Source organism: Pimephales promelas, chromosome 9 (genome assembly GCF_988280905.1).
Source record: "Pimephales promelas chromosome 9, fPimPro1.hap1.1, whole genome shotgun sequence".
In the NCBI taxonomy this organism is placed as follows: domain Eukaryota; kingdom Metazoa; phylum Chordata; class Actinopteri; order Cypriniformes; family Leuciscidae; genus Pimephales; species Pimephales promelas.
In genome coordinates, this window is record NC_142777.1 from 17,282,399 (window position 1) to 17,299,351 (window position 16,953).

A 16,953-nucleotide genomic window follows, 5' to 3' on the forward strand; every position below is an offset into this window, starting at 1 on the left:
TAAATATAAATTACAATTCATCAGCAGAAAGGGCCGATCATTAATTCTGTGTAGTTTGGCAGGCGTTAAATCACTGGCAGTGATTTGGTTGTGGAGGAGGGTTAGCCACGAACTGCTCTGTCTAATCTCCACTCTGATCACCATCTCCAAACCCGATGGAAGTATTTAAATAGCTCCCTGCTTTGCAATTTTTTAAGTCGCTGTTTATAAAAAATTCTACAGTGATCACGAAACCCAACAGCGAATGATGGAAAAGGGCGCACAAATCTCTCAATTATGTCGCAGTGCGCCATCTATTTTAATAGGCCTTTAACGATCATTGAGATTAAAAGATTCGTTGGCCTCTCACTCAAACAATGCGTTTAACATGACTCCTAAAATTACACCTCAAGTGTGTTCTGAATTGCAAAAACACACTTTAACATCACATTTTAAAAATGTGTATCTTCATTTCTTTCATTTAAATCTCCGGATGTCAAAATTTAAAAAATAAAATTAAAATTAAATAAAAACACATGCTTGCCCTGAATGCCCATATTCCAAACATCACTGTGCTTGAACGTGTCTACTGTATAACCCCTGAACACTTAAAACTCCAAGATGCTTTACCTGTAAAATCCCTTTTATGGATTCATTTTATGACCTCACGATAATCTCATTGACAGCCATCATACTTTTTGGTGATACATGAGATATATCCCATCTACCATTCAGAAAGATCAGCAATAAAACAAAGGTAAGTCTGGGTTGTAGTATAACTCATGATGGAAATTATTATCCTCACATTGAGACTCACTTGTGGTTAAAGGCTGATTTATACTCCTCGGACGTGCGCTGGAGCCTCTACGCTATAGTTGGTTAATTGCACATGCAGAGGGAGCATGTGAATCCCGGGAACTGTTCTAGCAGACCAATCACAGCGCTTGCGTCCACGTAGAATTTACGTGTTGTTGAATCGTTGCACCTTAACCACAATTTTGCCATGAATTACCCGTGCCCTATAGCACAGCTGTAATGGTCAGCAGAATTTTGAATCTGCTACTGGACAACATGGATGTAAGGTGTAAGATTGAGCTTGACAACAGCGCATGGGGATTTTTAGACATGATACAGTGTCATTTGCAGAACTGTGTGTTTCATCTTCTCCAGAGGGGTGGAGAGATGCCTCAATCAGCAGGAAAGTGATGTGTGTTCATGTACCACTGCTCCCCTTGGCTTGCAAAGGTCTTTGGCAGAATCTGGAAAGGTTCTGTATTATTAATGAAAATTGATTCCCGACTTACTCACACTTTCCTGCTCCCGAGCTCCTGTTTTATAAGGTCATTTTCTGCACTGGTCATGAGAAGAGGACACAGGGCATAAGATGAAAGGTGTTGCTATTTTTCCCTCTTTGATTCTCCCTTCACCACCTGTACCACCTTGCTAACTAACACTATCGAAAAACCTGCCTAACAATGATGTAACTGCCATGTCCTCTGGAGCCAGGAATTAATGGCGGGGGTGGCTTTACTCCAGGTCCCCAGTGAGCGGCGCTCATTTAGAAGATGAGGTTGGCACTTAGTGCCCTGCCAATTGGCTTGATGGAGATGCGGCGGTTAGACCCCCCCGTATGTCCCGCTTCCTGCCTCACATCCTCTCTGGGACAATCCGCGGTGTACCCAAGGAGTAAAAATAAACTCACTCACAAACACATCAAATCTCTCCAGTGCTATCAAAGAACTCTGACTGAGCCTGTTCGGAGATTAAGGATGTGATGAAGGTGAACGCAGAGAGCCAGGCAACAGAAGAGAGATCTAAGCGTCAAAGTGAGTCTAACACCCGGTTTAAAGTAGACAACGCAATTCTAGACAGAAAACACATGGCGCGGTAAGATGTAACGGTAAGGTGCACCCAGAAAAGTCAGAACACTTTTTTTTCTAGCGGCAACGATGCAGCACAATGACAAACGAGCAACTTTAGCTGTCGCACGGGTGGCTGCATGCTAAACGCCACGGTGTCCGACCGGACGGGGTGACACCAGACTATGCGCCACAGGTCCACAACGCAACACAGTTTGTCCTTCAAGAACAATCAAGAAACACACAGACAGAGTTAGAGGAAAGGGACAGCAGAGGTGAGGAGAGAGGAGAGAACCCCGCAGAGGAGGCGGGAGGGGGACTTACAGTATCTCCAGATCGCGCAGGGCTCGGAAGGCTCCATCTTCGATGCAGCTGATGTGGTTGCTGTCCAGTTGCCTGCAGATGAGAGACAGAAGTCAGCGGCAGGTCTGCAGACGAGCGGGTGGGGGCTGAGGGGAGGGAGGAGGAGAGGTGGGGGCTGTACTAACACACACAAACGAGCATCTCATATCTACTCTGCTCTCCTCACCGCAGTCGGGATAAAGGACCAGCTGGCTAAAAGTGGCCTGCATGTGTGGCTATAGCCTCCTCCTATCTCGTCCTCTCTCTTTTTTTTTTTTTTTTTTGCCACACTGCTGACAGTGTGGGGGCAAAGAGAGAGAGAGAATGGGAGGCTGGCTATAGTGTACACCCCACCCCGTCTGTCAGTTCTCTGTAAATATTAATTGCATTTTCTCTCTCCCCCCCACCCTTCTTTTCTTTTTTTAAAAGTCAGAATGGGAGTAATTTCATTACATTAGAGCAGCCAATCCATTACAAGCTTTTACCGGCTCTGTCAAAGAAACAATTTCATTAAAGGAAGGGGTTCGTAAATCAGCCGGGGTCATGGAGCTAGACGAGCAGAAGCGAGGGGCACTTCTTCCTTTTTGCTTCTTTTTCCTTTTCCTTTAATTCGCAGACTTTGATATCCACCCCCTCCGTCTGCCTATTTACCCATTCCTCTCTGTATTCTTAAAAGAGATGGATTTGAAAGAGACTTGAATAAAGAACAAGGAATCTAAGCGCTTTTCTTAAGTCATTTGTTCAGCAAACAGGGCTGCTGTGACATTTGACCCATGACAGACACCGTGCCTTAGCGTCTTTAGAGACGGGTAATAAAGAGGAACGAAGAATCTCTGGCGATTCATCTTTCGTTTCTAAAAGACATGCATCTGTCTCCATAATTGCTGATGGGACAGACTGTATGGCATCCACCCACAGCAGATGCATTAACTATCACTGTGAAAATTAAATACTCTTTAATGCAAAAGTTAAAGGGATAGTTCACCCAAAAATGAAAATTAGCTATCCTAGGTGTATATTACATTCTTCTTTTAGACATATAAAATAATATTTACATTTTTTTTAATTTTTTTTTTTACAAAAACACAAAACCTGAAGCAATGTATCTTTAATGAAAATTGTAATGACCATCATTACAAGAACGAAGAATCTCTGGCGATTCATCCTTCGTTTCTAACCTCTTGGGACAGACCCACAACAAATGCATTAACTATCACTGTGAAAATTACATACTCTTTAATGCAAAAGTTAAAGGGATAGTTCACCCAAAAATGAAAATTAGCCATCCTAGGTGTATACATTCTTCTTTCAGACGTATACAATCAGAGTTATATTAAAATCACTTCAGAAGGCATTTAACCCGCCAGAGCCATGTCGAGCACTTTTATAATGGATGGATGCGCTTTGATGAACTTCCAAAAAATGTACCTATTGACTCCCATTATAAAGCTTGGAAGAGCCAGGTTATTTTTTTAATATAACTCTGATTGTATTCGTCGGAAAGAAGAACGTCATTTATGCTTCAGGGTGAGTAAATCATGGGCTAATTTACATTTTTGGGTGAACTATCCCTTTAAATGTTTGTCTCTTTATGATTTCTATTTTTTTTCCAAATAAATGAAGACATTAATGTGTTACAATGATGCTTAATCAGTGAAATCACTGAAACACAGCCTCTTTGGCTTATTTATTTTTCTAAAAGGGCTACAACAGCTTGAACATGTTATATACTGTAAATTATATATGTTCACACGTAAATAATATATAAATTTTTTTTTTTTTTTTTTACAAAAACACAAAACCTGAAGCAAATATCTATCTTTAATGACAATTGCAATGACCATCAGTCTGTAATGATGCTGACACGAAACTTTCTTCATTTATGGACATCACTGAAAATAACTAGTTCATTAAGAGAGTCAGAGGTTGATTCATTAAACACTCTGATCTATTCAATACAGTGAAGGATTTGTCAACCTGATTCAAAGCACTTACTTGACTTTTTGAACCATTCATTAAAAGTATTGGCTCATCTGTGCAAGAATTAGTCTACACTAAAAAGAAGCAGTTCATTATAGTCATTTGTTCATAAATTTGTTCAGGGTGCACTGGTTTGATTGTTTTTGCATAAAGCCCGAGGACAACTCAGCAGAAAGACTTTTTAAAAGTCATCATTTCACGGCAAGCTGTCGTTTATATTAAAGGCACATATTTTGATCAAAATGCTTTAAAAGAATGGCTTTTTAGGATTTATATTACAAGAAGTGTCTCAGTGACTATAATTTGTCTGCACTGAGTGACTGGTTAAAACCTTCTGGATTTTCTACAATAGATTGGTGGAAAGCACTTCAAAAATTATTTAACCGTATTAACCGTATTTCTTCACGGTTAATTTCTTAACAATAATAATCACAATATAGAAAATTCCACTGGCAAGTAATACAGTGCACTGCAAAACAGCAGGTGATATTATGAATACTTGGCAAATAATTCAAAACATAGCCATGTCTGTATTATCTGAACATGTGCAGTTGATCTCAAGAGGAAGTCATTGTGGTTATGCGCCATAGATTTGTAACAATGATAATTCTGAATATAGTCATGCGAATAGCCGTCTTGAAAGCACATACAGTATGCGAGTTCGTGGTATGTGTGAATATCCGCGTGTTTGGTGATTGTTTGGAGAGGTGTGACATGGTAGTGTTGGGTAATGAAAGTCCCAGTTTTAATTTCCCTGTTCTAATTACATTGGCCTTTAATCATCTCAGTCATGAGCCATATTGGCACTTTAGAGCTCTCGTCCTGCCAGTGTCCCATCTGGAGTGAACGGGAGAAAGAAAACAGATATGGGTCTTCCTTCCCTTCCCTAGACTATTAATCAGTCAGAGTCGGTGATGCTAACCAGCAGCCGCATGGCCGTATTTCATCCGCACTCGATAGCTAACACAGCAAATGACTTAGAACTGACCGTCACAGCTTGATTTGAGCTTTAAAATATGAATCTCATATTCAGTCTACAGTCGTAACCGTAGGTGACCTTTCATGGTGTGGTTTGAAGAGTTGTGTCTGTATCACACTGCTGATGCCTTGCGTCTTCTTGTCTCGACTGGTTTTGTTTCACTGTCTCGTCTCATTCAGATTTGTTTCTCTCATCTCACTTTGTATCTTCACCTCTAATATTGTCACCATTTCTTCAATTTATTTTTTGTCTCTTCTAATCTCTGCTTATCCTATCAATTCATCTCAACTCCTCTCTTCAAGATCACATCACTTTCTCTCATCATATTTTGTCTTCTCCTTCAGTCTAATTTTCTTCCTCTTTTTCATCAGTCTAATTTAGTCTCTTTTTTTCTCTTCTACTGTCTTCCAATCTCTTCTCTTGTCACCTCACCCCATTTCATCTATTCTCCTTCTTCTCAATTCATCTCACCTAATCACATATTTGTTCTTCTCATTCTCACTTCTTTTTATATGTCCTGTTCACGTTTCAGTCTCATTTAATCTTCATTTTATTATTTTTTCTCTTTTCTTTTCATATTGTTTTATTAAAACATACATTTATTAAATATACTCTCATCTTGTCTTTTCTCTTCTTCTCCTTTCCAGTCTTGTCTTATCTTTTCTCTTCCAGTATCATCTTTTCTTATATTGTCTTGGTTTGTCTGGTCTCATTTCATCAGGTCTATTTTCATCCTGTCTTATTTTGTCGGGTCTTATTTCGTTTATTTGTCTCATATTGTCTCTTTTTGTTTCATTTCATTTGGTCTCATAATGTCTCATTTCATCAGGTCTCATTTTTTCTTATTACACCTGGTTTCATATTGTCTCATATTGTTTTATTCATCTGGTCTCATATCATATTTTATCATTTCAGATGGTCTAATATTGTCTCATTTTAGCTAGTCTCATATTGTCTCATTTTAATTATAACCTGGTTTTATATTGTCTAATTTTATTTGGCCTCATATTGTTTCATATTGCCTCATTTCATCTGGTCTCATATTGTCTCATATTCTCTCATTTCATCTGGTCTCATATTCTCTCATTTCATCTGGTCTCATATTCTCTCATTTCATCTGGTCTCATATTTTTTCATTTCATCGGGTCTCATATTCTCTCATTTCATCTGGTCTCATATTCTCTCATTTCATCTGGTCTCATATTTTTTTTTATTTCATCGGGTCTCATATTCTCTCATTTCATCTGGTCTCATATTGTCTCATATTCTCCCATTTCATCTGGTCTCATTTTCTCTCATTTCATCTCGTCTCATATTGTCTCATATTCTCTCATTTCATCTGGTTTCATATTGTCTCATATTCTCTCATTTCATCTGGTCTCATTTTCTCTCATTTCATCTGGTCTCATATTGTCTCATATTCTCTCATTTCATCTGGTCTCATATTCTCTCATTTCATCTGGTCTCATATTTTTTCATTTCATCTGGTCTCATATTCTCTCATTTCATCTGGTCTCATATTGTCTCATATTCTCTCATTTCACCTGGTCTCATATTCTCTCATTTCATCTGGTCTCATATTGTCTCATATTCTCTGATTTCATCTGGTCTCATTTTCTCTCATTTCATCTGGTCTCATATTGTCTTATATTCTCTCATTTCATCTGGTCTCATTTTCTTTCATTTCATCTGGTCTCATATTGTCTCATATTCTCTCATTTCATCTGGTCTCATATTGTCTCATATTCTCTAATTTCATCTGGTTTCATATTCTCTCATTTCATCTGATCTCATTTTGTCTAGTGTCCTGTCCTAATTGAACAGAAAGACAGCCTCAGTATGGAGGGGTGTCCTGAGAAAGCGATTCCCAGTGCTAGCAAACTTTTGATTGGCTATCGTGTGATCAGTGTCACTCACACCACATCGTGCACTGATCATGTGTAGTGTGTGTATCAGCACCAGCAGTGCACACGGAAAGCTGAGATCTGCTTCTGCAGAGTCCCGTATGCTAGGCGCAGAAGCTTGTAAAGTAGGCAGAGTGACATTCTGGGTACAGGATCGTGAAGTAGAAAGGCTTTTATTAGCACACAGATGAGAGTTTCCCACAAAGGGGCATAGTGTCCACCTATCTGATGGTTTACTGTACAGGACGCACTGCTCTCTTAATGATACCAAGGTTTCAGGTAATGACGTATTGTGTACCCTACCCTATCTGCTACGAGAAACAAATGTCAATGGAATGAATGTGTGTAAGCCATTTCCTATGAATCCACAGCTCATTCAGCACCTGTTCTAATGGGAACCGTACCCCACTGACACAAGCACGTCATGTTGATATAGAGCTCATCAGGTATGTTTTCACAGAAGGACTCGAGCATGCATATGATGAGGGAATCTACGACATCAACCTCATTCGACGCTTCACGAGGTTAACATGACAGGCGCAGCACGTCTGGTGAACAGTAGGAGAGCATGACTAAAGCCATAAAGACAGACGGAGATATTGTGTCTGGTTTAATAAGGTGCAACATAGACTCTCGTTAGATGGAGAAACCATCTAAACCATATTATCCAGATGGCTCCTCTATAAAAGGTGGAGGATGCTGGCTAAAGGCGGATGCTGACTCCAGCATGCTGTAGCCTGTAAAACTGTGGAAATGTGAAGGCGATATAAGAGATGGAGATTCAACCTGCCCTCAAAGCGTGCACAGACATTTTTAAATAGAGGACATTAAGGTAGAAAAGCATACAAGAAAATCAATTCATTCCTGGAACGCTGCCTGTCCATTTCTTTTTCCTCCTTCCTGTTAAAAAAAAAAAAAAAAACGAGGGCTGGATGATTTCAGCAATTAAATCAAGAGTCACCTTGCCACACGTTGCAGAGGCAGGTCGGTGGGAGAGAAACACGCTGCTGACGTACAAATCCATCGTTCTCGCTCAATCCTTGTTAGTCCCTTTTCTCTAAAAAGCCCTACCTGAAGAAATGAGTGTTGCCTACCCGTGCCTATCACTCATCCATCAGAGTGTGACGGTGCACATGACAGTGATGTTATGAGCACTCAAACACTGTCGAACACCATAGACATCACTGTAAGAACATAAGGGGAAACCATGCTCTACAAAAATGTTCACAAAAAAAGCTTGCATTTGTATGCGGAGTTGGGGAATATTACAATTTTAAGAAAGTCCATAAAAAAGAACAAATTACATTGCATAGCTAATTTCTATGTAAAGTAATGGTACATTTATTTTGTGCAATTTTTTTTTTACGCAACATAATTATATGTACAAAGTTCTCAAAATGTACCATGCACCCAACTGACACATCATTTACCATTGAAATTTCAATGCAGATATAAATTATAATTATTTACATGTTATGGCCAATAAAAATACATGTCAGTTTTAAAACTGTTTACCATTTTGTCTAAATTTATGAAAATTAATTAAATGCTACAAGCACATTTAGTTATATCATTGTATATATCCTTCAAATTTTGCTAAAAATTACATTCAAAAGTGTTAGTAAATTATTAAGCATGTTATTAAGCAAATTATTAAGCATTATCGCATGTTATATGGTAAATGGTAAATGGACTGCATTTATATAGCGCCTTCATAGACCTAATGGCCACCAAAGCGCTTTACATTTGCCTCACATTCACCCATTCACACACTCATTCACACACCGGGGTATATAGTATATAGTAAATTTGGTTATTATTTTGCCTTGTGGATTATATGTAAACATTTTCATATATATATATATATATATATATATATTGACTTGTTGATTATATGTAAACATTTTCATATATATATATATATATATATATATATCATACACTCTAAACAATGCTGGGTTGTTTGAACCCAAATTTGGGTAAAATATGGACAAACCGAAATGTTGGGTTAAAAATGTAATTTTAAATTTTAACCAAACTTCAACTTTCACTTTCAACTGTGATTTTTTAATTGCATTTTTAACCCAACATTTGGGTTTGTCCATATTTGAGCCAAATTTGGGTTGCATATTGCATTTTCTGTGTAAATTAATGAGCAGAACTGTATTTTCCAATGCTGTTTGTACATACTGTATCTGTTAATTGTGTCTGCAAAGAGTTATTGACCTGTGCAGATGATTGATGACACTCCTGCAGCCTGGGACTCATTTGACAGGGGTCAATGAGGTCAGAGTTAGTATTGGCAATCAGTTAACTCAATCTGACCGGGGCGGGTGGTAGTCAACATTCATGCACAAACGCGTGTCACTCAGGAATAAACTGATTCAAAAGACCACCCTGAATAAAAATGAAACACTGAAAATGATACTGATGAGGTGTGGCGCAATGGTTAAAAATATACAGTAAGTTTGTAACTTAACAGAGAGTTCAATCCCATGAGCTATCGCCTTTGCGCTGTTAAATCCCATTGCAAAAGTTCTGTTGCTTAAGTCTGTTAAATGACTAATCATTCACTTACTATGGCTATACTGTATATACTTGGCTTTCTTAAACTCTCCCACCACTTTTTTTCTTTCTCCTTTCTCTTCGACTAAAAAGCATGACTATGTCTTTAAACAAAAGCTAACTACATTTCCACACCTCTCTCCGAGATATTGAGCGTGACGTGACCCATGGTTCTCAGCCCACAGTGGGAAAGACTTCATCTGAAAAAGTCTTTGTTACAAAGCTGGTCTCAGATACTGCGAGAAAACCGCCCAGAACGTCACTGAGCGCGCGAGCCTGGGAATGCACACGAACGCTACGGTCACATACCATAGCTGATCTTTGACTTCAACCAAAGTTCCCCGTTAATGACGACCTCAAGACTGTGTCCTTCATTCATTACAGGGAATTATCGGGACGCTGTTCCTGGGACTGGCTTTGAAGAATAGCTGGAGAAGGCAATGTTTATTGTTGTAGGCTTGTAACATGCGCTTCCCCTTTCTTAAAGCTACACTGTGTAACTCTTTTAGTTCATTCTTAGCTAAAAACACTTAGTTTTTTTCAAAAATATGTGCTCATTAATATATATTTACTTCATTCAAGTAATAAAGTATTCTCGTGCGTGTATAATATGCCATTGAAAATACATACGGGTAAGGGGTTCGACATGTTGCCCCTCCATCTTGAAAGTACATTAGCCAAAGAGGCATACCCGTTAATTCAAGCTTCGCCTTTCGCGTTTACGTTTGAGTTAACACTCATGGACGAGGTCGAACTGGAAGCCATGTTAATCTTGGACTACATTGGCCACCGTAGGAGTTAAAACGAAATCGGAATTGAGAGGAACAGAAACTAATATTCACCGGATGGCCATATACCTTTTCACCACTAGATGGGGGTAAAAATCACACAGTGTAGCTTTAAAGGTTTGAAACCAGGAAATTGGGTGACGATTTCAGGTTATGCTTTTTACTTTAAAAAAGAGATCATGTTTATTCATTTAAATCACTAATAAATAAGCCCCTCTACGCTTAAAAATAAAAGGTTTTGGCTTCTATAGTTCAGTGAAGAACCTTTAACATCCAAGGAAATTTTCCACCGTACAAAAGGTTCTTTATAGCGGAAACTTGTTCTTTAGATTATTATGTTCTTCACACTAAGAAACTTTCGGACTGTGGCTGCATTCGAAATCGAATAATCTCTTGAGTAGGTACTTATTTTGAATAAATATTTACTTCACAACCACTGAAAAAGTACATTATAGTATGAGTGTGTGTGGTATGAATGCAATCTGGACGTACTACATTCGCCATGTTGTCATCATGTGAGCAACACTGTAAAAAAAAATATTTTCATGATTTGTAATCACAACATTATTTCTTTTGTCAAATCAACTTAAATAATTTATGTAGTTCAGATAACATAATATTTTAACTCAATTTTTCCATTTCAATGAACTTACATTTTTAAGGCAGCCAGGTTACTTTTTTAAGATAAACCAACAATATTTTTTACTTCACTGCAATAGACAAATCCACTCCCGTGGAATATTTCCGAAAGAAGTTGATCATCCAGGTCATTTTTGCTTACTCTTTTATGAATACTGTGAATTCATACATACTTATTTTTGTATGTACGTGAATTCGGATGCAGCCTTGGATGTTCTCGAAGCCTAAATCCGAATTCGAAAAGGCATGATAAATGAGTAAATCATTCTACGGAGCCCCTAAAGGGACATGGTTAGGCTTGCTGGTATAGCCGGTTACATTACTGTACATCAGATTTCACTTATCACATGAAGATACAAAGCAGAGATGACTGACAGGACGATGTCGGGGGATTTAGTACACAACAGATCCTGAGCGTCTTTGACAAAATGTTATCTTGTAAACATTTGTAAACATAAATGTTACCTTATGCAGCCCCACCCCTTTACAGCACTTCTGTCTTCAATAGAAGGTAAGGGTAAATACATGTTTGTATTTCCACAGCATGAAGGTAAGATCTTACGAATTTATGAATGAACTTGTCGGTTTAAAAAATCTGACATTTGTTATGATATCCGCATCAAACATTACATTGCTCATCATAACTTTTGTTGATTCTACAATAAGTAAATCCACTACACCAGCTAATTACTCTTCGACAGCGATGCTACAGAAATATAGAGAGCTAGTATTTTGAAAAAATGTATTTTTCAATTCCTTCCTGAACATAGCATTCGGCTTCAGGCTTTTTAGATTTTTTACAGTGTGGTCCACAGTAGCGAGTTCAGCTCCTGAAACTGTTACAGGAGATTTATCAGAAGCCATTACTGTAATTGCAAATGGCTGTGGAACATTACTCACTGGCAATATCCTAAAGATATCCATCTTATTGAACCATACTGATTAATTGAATTTTCATCAGCGCTAAGCTTATTAACTGTTATGACAAATGATTCGAGGAGCGTACATGTAGGCCACCAAGCACATTGCTTTTGAACATTTTCTTCCTCCAGCGAGAGAGATTATTATCTTTCATTTCACTTATCTGTCTTTGGAATAAAACATAAGACGCGTTAAACGCAGTGGACGACTGTCTCATTTGCAGTTTGATGTGCTAATGTGGAGTATCACACCTTGGCTCACTGCTTTGGGGGAAAGGAAGCCTTTATAAAGGTAAAATCATGCAAATAATGTCCCGGTTGTGCCAAAGGCTGCCAGGGGAGATGAGGGAGAAACACTTACAGGTTCTTGACGGAGGTGATCCCTCGGAAAGCCTTACGAGGAATAGCCTGAATCTGATTCTCGCTCAGGTCCCTGGAGAGAGAGAGAGATAAGAAAGAGAGAGAGAGAGAGATATTAGGATTTGTTTGAAGCCACTTCACATTTTGTGAGAAAGCGTCTTGAGAAAGATGGACGGTTTGCTGCCGCCCCTCTGGAACGATATGCCGCCGCTTTGAAGTCTGAAACCATATTGTTCTACTGACCATAAATGTCACATCCTCCTTTATTCGTCTGGCCTTTTATCACTATATGTGTGTGTGTTGGTCTAATGAAAAACATTTCTAAAGCAATACTTTGTAATGAAAGGCCTCATAGCGGTATGTCCCACAATTGTTGCTTCATTCTTGTAGAAAATTAAGCAATCATATGCACTGAGTCACCCGGGAAAGCAAACAGACAAAAAGTAGCTCTACACCAAAATGGATACCTGGCATTTTTAATGCTCGCTTATGAGCCAAATGATTTTTGACGTCACAATGCTTGTGCTTAACTTTATTAAGCTTGTTTGTTTGTAGACTCATGCTGGCAAACATAATTTGTGAACCAGAATGCAATTACTGGCCAAGAAGGAAACAAATGAGATATGGAATATCTGCCCAGCTAATCAAAGCATCTGCTATGGAGTCATGCCTGCAACACATAACACGAACAGACCACCACGTGGGTTAACCCACCTGACCTTGCTACAACCAATTTCACTGATAAACAATCAGGAGCGGATCCAAACACAGCGAGGAATTCTGCCAGAGCTCGTGCGTGGGACGTAATGATGTATCAAGTAGAGGACTGCCAGCAATTTCCTCTTAGGAGCATTAAAAAACTGTAGTTATTGGGCTCTTTCAGCCCCCCTGCCAGAACTGGATACGTGGTATTTTTTTTTTTTTTGCCTCGAACCAATCAAGTTTTATTACGGCAAAAATCTTAATAACTATGTTTTGCTTTGCAAAAAGGGGGCTATGGTATTTCATCAAACTGTTCTTGATGGTTTTTGACATGTTCCACAATTTCTTTACAGCACTCTTGGCTGGCTCGACGCGAGCATCATGTTCCTTTGTGTATCCTTCATGTCGAACTTTGCAGCGCGTGCACAGATGAGAACAAACATTTGTAGAGTAAAAACTCATAACATCCTGTGTTCGTATGCCACAGAGTGGGAAAATAGGACCGCTGTTTATACCATCATCACGCTGGGCATGAGCGAATCCCTGTTGTCTTTGATGGTCTAAATGTAAAACAGATAAAGTGCAGAGATGGAGAGGAGCACAGAGGAAACTTCTCTTTGGCTAGGCTTTTTAATTCTTCATGAACGGCGAAGCACTAAACTCGTACGTCCTCGGCGAGCCGAGAGCGCAGCGTAGTACTTTACAGCACTTCCACTGCTAATAAATGTTTTATTGCTTTGTTTACTCAGTGGAACCTTTTTCATTATTTCTACAAAAAGGCAAATCGTCCCAAATAAAGGCACTTATGAAACGCAATCAGTCTCAGCAGTGCCGTAGCTGAAGAGCGACAGAGAGAAACAAATCAGAAGGAGAAAAAAGCAGCCCCCACGGGATTCGGTATGAATTCGATGATTTCTAATGAAGAATTACATGAAACTATAAAGAGATAATAGAAGTTTATGAGATATGAGAATTATATTGGGTGGGAAAAATGTAGCAATGCACATTGCTTTGACACTATATTAATTACACATGGATAATAAAACAATATATGCGACTTCAGAATGAATACAAGCTCGCCAAAGATTCTTTAAAAACACACTTTAATTTGTTATTTAGATATGTAGCGATGCAGTTCACTCCATAGTATTTTGGAGTGAAAAATACACTACAAAGGATTTTGAAGGCTGATACCAATACAAATATTTTTTGGGTTTTAAAATCCGATATTCCGATATATCGGCCAATATTTTTTTTTTGTTGGATTTCACACACGTGTAAAAGATTTATTTTATACTTTTTCTCTACGTCTAAATGTTCACTCCCCGCAAGTATAACTTACATTTTACAATGCAGGGACTGTAACTAGAGATATGCTAGCTATGTATTGTCACCATCCCAGGACTCTCTGTGTGTTTTCATTTACCACGTGTGCCCCTCGTCTGAGTTCTCCGCCCTCATCTGTTACCATGGACACTAATCACCTCCCGCACAGCTGACTGTCATTTGTTAATCATCTTCACTGTGTATTTAAGTTCCTGCCTGTCTTCACTCCCTATTGTTTGTGTTTAACACGCTGTCATCCTGTCTGCCTGTTCCTGAGCTTCATTTATTAAAATCCGTGTTTAGCCTATCTTCCTCCTCGTCTTCCTTGGTCAACCCCGTGACATGTATACAGTAATCATTACTTTATTTAGGCAGAAAAAGTTCATTGTTGTTTCCAAGCTCATTAATGTTAACGTTAGCGGTCTTCCACTGACGATATTGGCATTAGCTTGCTTTGTGGTTGGCTAGTCTATGATGAGCCATAATTTAGCAATAGATAACGTCATACTGCAAATTGTAAAACATACATTTTCAATAAAACAGGCCAAGGAGAGATGATTGAAGCGTGTTTCGTCTGTTTTTATTTTATTTTTTAAATATTCATTCATCCGCCATTATAACTGCCGATACCGATATTTTGGAAAATGCCTAATATCGGCTGATAATATCGGCCGGTCGATATATTGGTCCGGCTACTTGTTTTATGCAATGATTTATAAAATTGCTTGCTTGCGAGTCTTGATTTCAGAGAATATAACCTTTTTAATAAATCAACTCATTAAGGCTTATTATAAATGGACTTTAAATAGATCTTGGTTTTTCCCCCGTAGGCAAACAAAACTGGAAATAGCATCATATACTTATAAAAACTGGTGTATTAATGCAATGTTGTAGTCGAGACCACCTCACTCGAGTCCGAGTCGACACAGAGACCAGAGAGAGTCGAGTCCGAGTCAAGACCGAGTCCATAGAGAGTCGAGTCAGAGTCGATTTCGAGACCAGAGACGGTCGAGTCCGAGTCGAGACCGAGACCAGTGAGGGTTGATTACCTTAATTTACTTTTATTTACTAAGAGAAATCCCTTTTTTTGTTTACTGAATTTACGTAGAGTTTAAAAAATATGATCAGTTTAGGGTAAAAAGGCCACATAGTAGGTGGTGTTAAAAGTAATTTTATTACAATTTGTCATGCGCAGTTGCGCACTAGAAAATCGCCAATCACTGGGCGTGTCAATCAATTTAAAGAAATATTTTATTAACATACATTAATAATCATGAAAAATATTTTGAATTGAACTCGAGTGGACTCGGGAATAATTCCGAGTCCTAAAAAAAAAAATGTTCGAGTACGAGTCAATTCCGAGTACAAATGGACACGAGTCCATGACAAGATCAAGACCATTAAAATATGGTCTCGAGACCGAGTCCGAGACGAGTCCGAGTCTCGAGTACTACAACACTGTATTTATGTGTAATAAATGTAACTCTCTAAGTCTGGTTTACACTGCTATCATTAGCGTCGAAATGGCCGTCTTAACAGAAGCTTGAATTAATGCTTTAAGTTAAAGTTAAAGATACAGATTCAAACCAGACATGATCCAAACGGTGTTTCTTAAAGGACAGAGCTGCATTGGTCGTCCTCCTCTAGCAATCTGCTTGCAAATTTCATTAATTTCATTTGGCTTTGGCCCTGCTCTCTCTGACTGTCAGGATGCCTGCCATAAATCTCCCTTTGATTCCATTACGGCTCCCATGTCCAGACAACCTGGCAACGCCAAAACATATTACAGATAAACGCTCAGCAACATGCAAGGATATGAGAGTCGAACAGCAAGAAGGATCTATCCTCACACACACACACACACACACACAAGCAAATGTTAGAGAGAATGAAGCACTATATGCTACTTGAAATGCCACTGTCAAGACATTCAGCACACTTGTTTTCAGTCGGATGCATATAGGAATCAACCATAAATAGTTATTTATTTGCAAGGAAGAGAAGACCAATAATAGTTAATTATGTCTGTTACATTTCGAAAGATCAATGTTCTGTCAATGTAAATCAGATTTTCAAAATTGAATCTTTAACTGTTGCTTAATGGGGCATTCACACCGGACGCGAATAGCGCGTCAGGCACGAGTGATTTCAATGTTAAGTCAATGGAAAGACACGTTAAAAAAAACACAATAATAAGACACACTTAAAAAATTCCTGAGGCGCGAATGAGGCGTAGAGCACGTCAGACGCAAATAAGCCTCATTCGCGCATCAAGTTTGCGCGAATGGCGCAAATAGGGCGTCTGCCACGTTAAGCACGAATGATTTAGTTAGTGCTATTTGTGCATTCACGCGAATTCGCGGCTGCCGCCCGAGTTGAAATATCTGAACTTTGACGTCAATTCGCGCCGCGTTAACCAATCAGGAGCCTAGCTGCTTGCTCATGTGGTGAAGTATCACGAATGCTTCAATAAATTGTAACATGACTAAATGCATGGTGTGGTCTTATAGCCGGCAAAACAAATATTTGATCACTTAAAACTTTATTTCAATATACGAGACATGTTCATTTTGTACTGAATGTTATGTATTCCATATCTAGATTATATGA

General features: G+C 38.7%; 1 protein-coding gene across 1 annotated transcript in view; it reads right to left on the reverse strand.

The window, feature by feature from the left end:
* Nucleotides 1–16,953, reverse strand: part of slit3 (slit homolog 3 (Drosophila)) — a 199,100-nt gene that overhangs the window by 80,660 nt on the left and 101,487 nt on the right. The window contains exons 5-6 of the mRNA XM_039648704.2: nt 12,317–12,388; nt 2,163–2,234 (exon numbers count right to left, since the gene is read on the reverse strand). Coding sequence (XP_039504638.2) covers nt 2,163–2,234; nt 12,317–12,388 — 144 coding nt within the window. The remainder of the gene's footprint in view (nt 1–2,162; nt 2,235–12,316; nt 12,389–16,953) is intronic.